At 46.4% G+C, this 6,000-nt stretch overlaps 1 protein-coding gene across 3 annotated transcripts in view; it reads right to left on the reverse strand.

Annotated features, from left to right (window-relative positions):
- The window catches only part of Gpm6b (glycoprotein M6B), a 151,158-nt gene extending 145,816 nt beyond the window's left edge, over window positions 1–5,342 (reverse strand). Inside the window, exon 1 of one of the 3 annotated variants that reach the window (XM_060374272.1) lies at window positions 5,121–5,342. In XM_060374272.1, the coding sequence (XP_060230255.1) occupies window positions 5,121–5,124 (4 nt within the window). In that variant the 5' untranslated portion in view covers window positions 5,125–5,342. The remainder of the gene's footprint in view (window positions 1–5,120) is intronic. The other 2 variants (XM_060374270.1, XM_060374273.1) reach the window with 2 other exon arrangements.
- Between the last annotated feature and the right edge of the window lie 658 nt (window positions 5,343–6,000).

Genomic DNA, 6,000 nt, shown 5'->3' on the forward strand with positions numbered 1-6,000 from the left:
TAAAGACTTCAAGGAACCCCAATTCCAACTGGGTTTTCATGGTCAAGGAAAGGCCTTGACTAACAAAAACTCAGCAAATTAACATTTAAAGACAACTAATACATTTAGGAAACAGGGAAGACACTTTATAGGATTTACCAATTTGGCATTTTCAATACAGCACACAACTGCTTGATCCTGGATGTCACTGTCCTCTAAAATGCCCTGGAGAGGCCAAGTGGTTTGGCCAACAGCTACTGCTGGAGCAAAAATATAGTAAAGAATCAATTACTTCTTGTTTTTCACATACAATCCACAGTGGACTTGGTTTGAGGTTTACTCAGAATTTTAGCCTGTTTTGAAAAGAGTCTCTCTGAGGCCTGGGTGGGCTTCTCACTAGACATTTAGTCTCAGAAGGAGGCTGCCTAGCACATGCTGGGACCATTTCCTGCCCATCCGGACACCACTGTTTTGTTTCCAGTTGCATCTGAATTTCTAAGCAAATTTCCAGAACTAAATGTTGTATGGAGGGATCTTCAGAGTGCTTCTTCCTTTTGGGGCACAGACTATGTGAGGGGGTCAGGAAGTGCTCTGTAAAGACAAGAGGGCAGACACCAATGCTGGAAGTGTTTTTTAAAAGGCATCCTTAGGGCTCTTTCCACCAGTTGCCCTGGAGAACAGCCACCATCCTGTAGGCGGGCACATGGAAGGTGCCAGCATTTCACTCATCTACAAGTGAAGTTCGGCTGCTGTCTGAATAGAACCAAACAGTGTTTAAGCAATTAGGAAGCTGTTTGCTCCTGGTTTTTCAAGCATAGCATTTACTCTCGCATTTTTGTCCTTTAAATTACATACTTGTTGATCTGTATGGATTTAAGGGAGTAATTTTATAGATTTATTTTCCCTAGTAGACTGAGGTTGAAGAGGCGAGAATCACACAGTCAATACTGAGGGTAAGCTGGGGCATGGACCAGGTCCCTGACTTTCCTAGGCTTTTCTCTGTTTTCTGGCTTTGGACAGGCTAGTTGAGTCAGGGCCTTTCACCAAGATCTCCAGATGATTTGTGACACATCATTATTAAATTAAAAAAAAAAAAACAAAACAACAACTGTCTCTCTGTCTGTCTCCGTCTCTCTCCTTCTCTCTCTCTCTCTCTCTCTCTCTCTCTCTCTCTCTCTCTCTCTCTCTCTGTGTCATGATGTGTATGTAAAAGCCAGAGGACTTTCCAAAGTGAGTTGTCTCCTTCCATCTTGTTGAGGCAAGGTCTTTCCTGTTGTTTCTGCCTTGCTGTGCATTCTAGTTTAGCTAGCTCATAAACTCTGGCAAAATTCTCTCTCCACCTCCCATCTCAAAGTAGAAGTTCTGGGATTACAGATGGACACCACCAAATCCAGCTTTTTATGTGGGCTCAGGGATTACATTTAGGTCATCAGATTTATATGGTAAACTCTTACCAGCCCCACTGGGCCATATCAGTGGCCTTGAATTTTCTTGTAAATTTTATCGTGTGTGTGTGTGTGTGTGTGTGTGTGCACTCAAGTGCATGTATATACACACGTGCATGTGCACTCATGTGCTTGCCATGTACAGTGTGGATGTACAGGTCAAGGGACAGTTTTGGGAGTCAGTTCTCTCCTACTTATAGTTATGTTGGCTAGCTTCCACAGCAAAAACTTTTTCAAACAGTCATCTCACTGGCCTCTTTCTTTCTTTCTTTCTTTCTTTCTTTCTTTCTTTCTTTCTTTCTTTTTTTCTTTCTCTTCCTTTCTTCCTTTCTTGATATATGGTCTGATGTAGCCCAAGCTGGCTTCAAAGTAGCCGTATAGCCAAAGATTTCTGTGAACCCCAAATCCTCTAGCCTCCATCTCCTAAGTGGTAAGAGTACAGCTGAGAGCCACCACATATAAACTTAAATGAATTAAGTTTTTTTTTGAGACAGGGTTTCTCTGTGTATGTAGCCTTGTCTGTCCTGGACTCACTTTGTAGACCAGGCTGGCCTCAAACTCGCAGAGATCTGCCTGCCTGGCTGAATAATTTTAAGCAATAGTGAAATTATTTTATTTCATAATCAGAAAAAAGTCCTGTCAACTGAATGTGGTGGTCTTTGGCCCCAACCATTTGGGAAGCTGAGGCAGAAGGCTTAGTTGAGCTCACTAGTTTGAAAACAGCCTTAGGCATCATAGTGAGAGCTTGTCTTAAACCAAAACACATTCCCTTACTGTAAAAACAAGTCAAATAATTATTTATATCCACATTTTGTGATACTGGATTTCTTCACATACATTTCAAGTCATAGACAGCTAATGAAATGTCAGCATCTCTCTCTGGATACATGAACCATATTCTACAAAGGTCTTCTGAGAATTTATTGCATCGAATCTGTTTAATTACTATGTCTTCAAGCCTATGAGCAGAAAAACAGAATCAAAATTGTGTTGGCCATGATGGATTCCCATCAGATAAAATAGAGTAAGACTGTCAGGAAGAGGGTACTTTGTGCCATGTGGAACTCTTCAGCTGGAGAAATAGTCTCAGCACACTAATTTAGGTGGTGTACTCTGTACAAACAATCCACCAACATCTCTCCTTGTGCCAAATAACCCAAGTTACTGAATAGTTCAATACAGTTCAAACATTAATTGGCTCATTTCATTTACACGAAACATAGGGAAGAGGTAAGTCCGTAGAGACAGAAAGTAGGTTAGTGGTTGCTAGGGCTGGAGGGAGTAGAGAATGAGAAAGGACTACTAATAGACACAGGTTTCTTTTGGGGGTAAAGATAGGGGTGATGGTTACAAAACTGTGTATCACCACTTACTGGTTTGTACAGTTAAAATGTGTGAATTGTATGTGAACCAGAGCATAAAAGAAAATTAATTGAATGGGCAATAAAAATTCATTTTCTTTGAAGATCCATGGACAGATGGACTTGTATATGCAACCACTGTTTTTTTTTTTCTTTAAAACTTTTAAAAATAGCTTAAAGTGAAAGCCCAAAGGGGCTTTTGTTTCTACAAATTTCATCTAGTTTATCAGTGAAGTAACTGATGTCAGGTTAAGAAGTGACTTATGCATAAGAATCAACAGAATGGGCAAATGGTTAGAAATTTCCCAGCATTAACTCATTTACATTAGCTCATTCACAAGGGTACATGCAGTAATTAACAACATCTGGAAAAATAAAGCCAGTCCACGGCCCTGTTGTGTATTTACTGGGAATGTAAAGGAAGTCAGTATGTTTCCTTTCTGGCATGAAGGGAACTTGCGTTTTCACGTAAACTACAAAACTAAAACCAAGGCTACTGCCAGAACCAATGAAGTATGCACAAATTAACATAAATTGGCAACTGCAGTGTAGAACCAATAATTGTCCGAGACACAAAGTACTTCCTTGAGAGCAGGCTTTTGGCTTGGATACGTGTTTCATGAGAACCGCAGCTCCTTTCCATGCCAACTTCAAAGCGAAGCCCACCCCCCAACCCCCACCCCCGTAAAGATCAGAGTACTTCAAACGCCACTGTGCAGAAGGTGCTGCTAGTGTGCTGGTCCTCCGCTCAACCACATCCGAATCTCGAGTTCAGACAGCAGAACTACATTTCTGTGAAATGTGTGCTTTCCTCAATCCTGTAGTTCTGTGAGAGTAAAGTGGTCTTGGACAGCAATAGTTGCTAAGGCATCTACAAACTGCTCCACCATCCTCATCTGGGTATGAACCACTTTGAAAAGGAGACTGACTGAGTTGATGGTTACTGCTCACATGAGGGCATTGAAAGCAGTAAGAACGAGAGATACATGCCACTCAGCTCTGCTCTTTCTAGAAGAATCTTATCCTAGCTTTCATCTAAATTTTTGGGATGAATTTTTTCTTCTTTCATAGTTTGATCATAGTAAATTTTAAAATTGCTTAAAGTTATTCCAGGCTTTTGAAAAAAAAAAAAAAAAACGGAAAATAATGTGTCCTCATGATCTCTTTCCCAAAATTTAGTCAGTTAAAAAAAAAAAAAAGATCATTTCTCCACCCACACACACTTAGAGGAGGGAATGTAGTGGCAAGTGCTGGGGGCTTGCTTGTCACTCCCAAGCAAGTGACTGTTAACTGTCAGTGGTTAAGCCCACTGCTTTTTCACATTAGATATGTTTCCGAGGGTCCCTTCTCAGCCGTCGTGGCGCTGTGGCTGGAGCTGTCACTAGAGAAGGATAATGAAGCAGGGAGAAAACCCTGTCTCAGACATAGCTCTGAGAGCAGCCGCACAAGGCTTATTTCCAAGGCACTCTTCAAGTTTTCCTTCCCATGGTGTGGGTTTAAGGACGTGTTGCTGATGGCAGCATTTCAGGGTGTTAGGAAGAGACAGAAGGGATTCTCCCGCTGCCTAATACCCACCTCAGGCCAGGTGAAAGATTTTTCACTTCCCTGAGTAGACTCTTTCACTGTTGATAGTCGTTTCCCCAATTGCACTGGAACCCACTTTTCACTGGCTCCACTTGCTCAGGGGTCCCACTTAAGCAGTTGGAACAGGGGACAAAGGAAGACTCGCGGTATGCCCCATCCTGTCCCCTCCCATTCCTTCCCGCTTCATTTGTTTCAAAGATCTGGGCTCCGAGAAAGGAACCTTATTAGACGATCCTGCTTTAGGGTGTATGGATATATTTCCTTGAGCTTCGGGAGAGCTAGAGAACTGTAGGGCCAAACAGTACTGGACTCAGGGTTGGGAGCTCGAGTGACAGACAGATCGTCCCAGGAAATGTGCAGGAAGCCACTCTTTACCAAGCCCTTGAAATAAAGCAGGAGTCTGCAGTCCGGACACGCTGCCCGATCCCCCCACCCTTGCTACCCCTCGCTGAGCCCAGCTCCCGCGCTTAGCACGCGCCAGGGTGCCGTGTAGGTGCAGCGGGAGTGGGGACTTCCCGGCGGATGGAGCAGAGAGGCACACCTGGGCGTTGCGGGCACCTGCACGGTGCCCCTCCCACCTCCAGCCTGCTTCCCCTCCCGCACCCGCCTGGACTGGGTCACCCAGGTGGTTCAAGTAGCGTCACCTGAGCTGGGGGGTAGGGCGGGGCGCGCCCCTCTGCGAGGTGGGGACAAGAGGCCGTGGCCGTTGTGGTGGCCGTGGCGGTGGCGTGGGGCCAGCACGATCGCTTACCCATGGTTGGAGACTGGCGGGAGGGGTGCGGGCTTCTGGCGATTGGGCTCCCCGGGGACGCACGAGAGCCGGTGGCACAAGTTTGCAGGTCTGGCGGGCACGTGCGCGGGGCTGGGCTCCGGGCTGGCTGCACAGGGCTGAGCTGGGCTGGCCGCTTGGCTCTTCGCTCCTGGCCGGGGTGGGAGCGCCAAGCAGCTCCGCCTGCACTGGGGGCCGGCCGTGCCGAGAGGGGCCCTGACGTCAGCGCCGGGGGCTTTGTGCGCCCGGAGCGAGGGCCAGGCTGGGGGCTGTGGCTATTGCCAAGCCTGTAGCTTTCAGTGTATCCCTGGAGTGACGGGCATGGAAACCAGAGAAGCAAGACGGGGTGGGTAGAAGGTATGCAGAAAGAGGGGAGGGGGGATCCTAGTATTTTGGGGGCGTGAATCTACATCGGATGAAAACTAGTACAGTTAAGGCGGGGAGTGGAATGCTTGAGGTCTTAGCCACTACCCGTTGTACAGATAAAGAAACTGAGGATGGGTCACTGCTCCAAGGACGCCCAGTGTTGGGCAGAGCTGCCTCAACCCACACGCTGCAGGTGGTGACTTAATCAATTCGGTCTCAGTCTTAGTCGAATTTTAGAATCATCTAGTTCATCAGGGCCTCTGTGGGTGGGTTCCAGCATAGGGCTCCCTCACCACTCCAGGTAATTCAACCTCTTGGAATAAGCCCTCCTGCAGACCACCGACTTGAGTTAGCTGTTGATAACAAGGGACTTAGGAGAGCTCAGGTGGGTGGAATCAGGTCTGGAGGTTTCCATAGTTGGTCAGCTCTCTAGATCCCTGGAAGCCCACCCCGGTTGCCTGTTGGAGACCACAAGTTTGTGCCAGCCAAAGGAGGC

The sequence above is a fragment of the Meriones unguiculatus genome, chromosome X (genome assembly GCF_030254825.1).
Source record: "Meriones unguiculatus strain TT.TT164.6M chromosome X, Bangor_MerUng_6.1, whole genome shotgun sequence".
NCBI lineage: Eukaryota > Metazoa > Chordata > Mammalia > Rodentia > Muridae > Meriones > Meriones unguiculatus.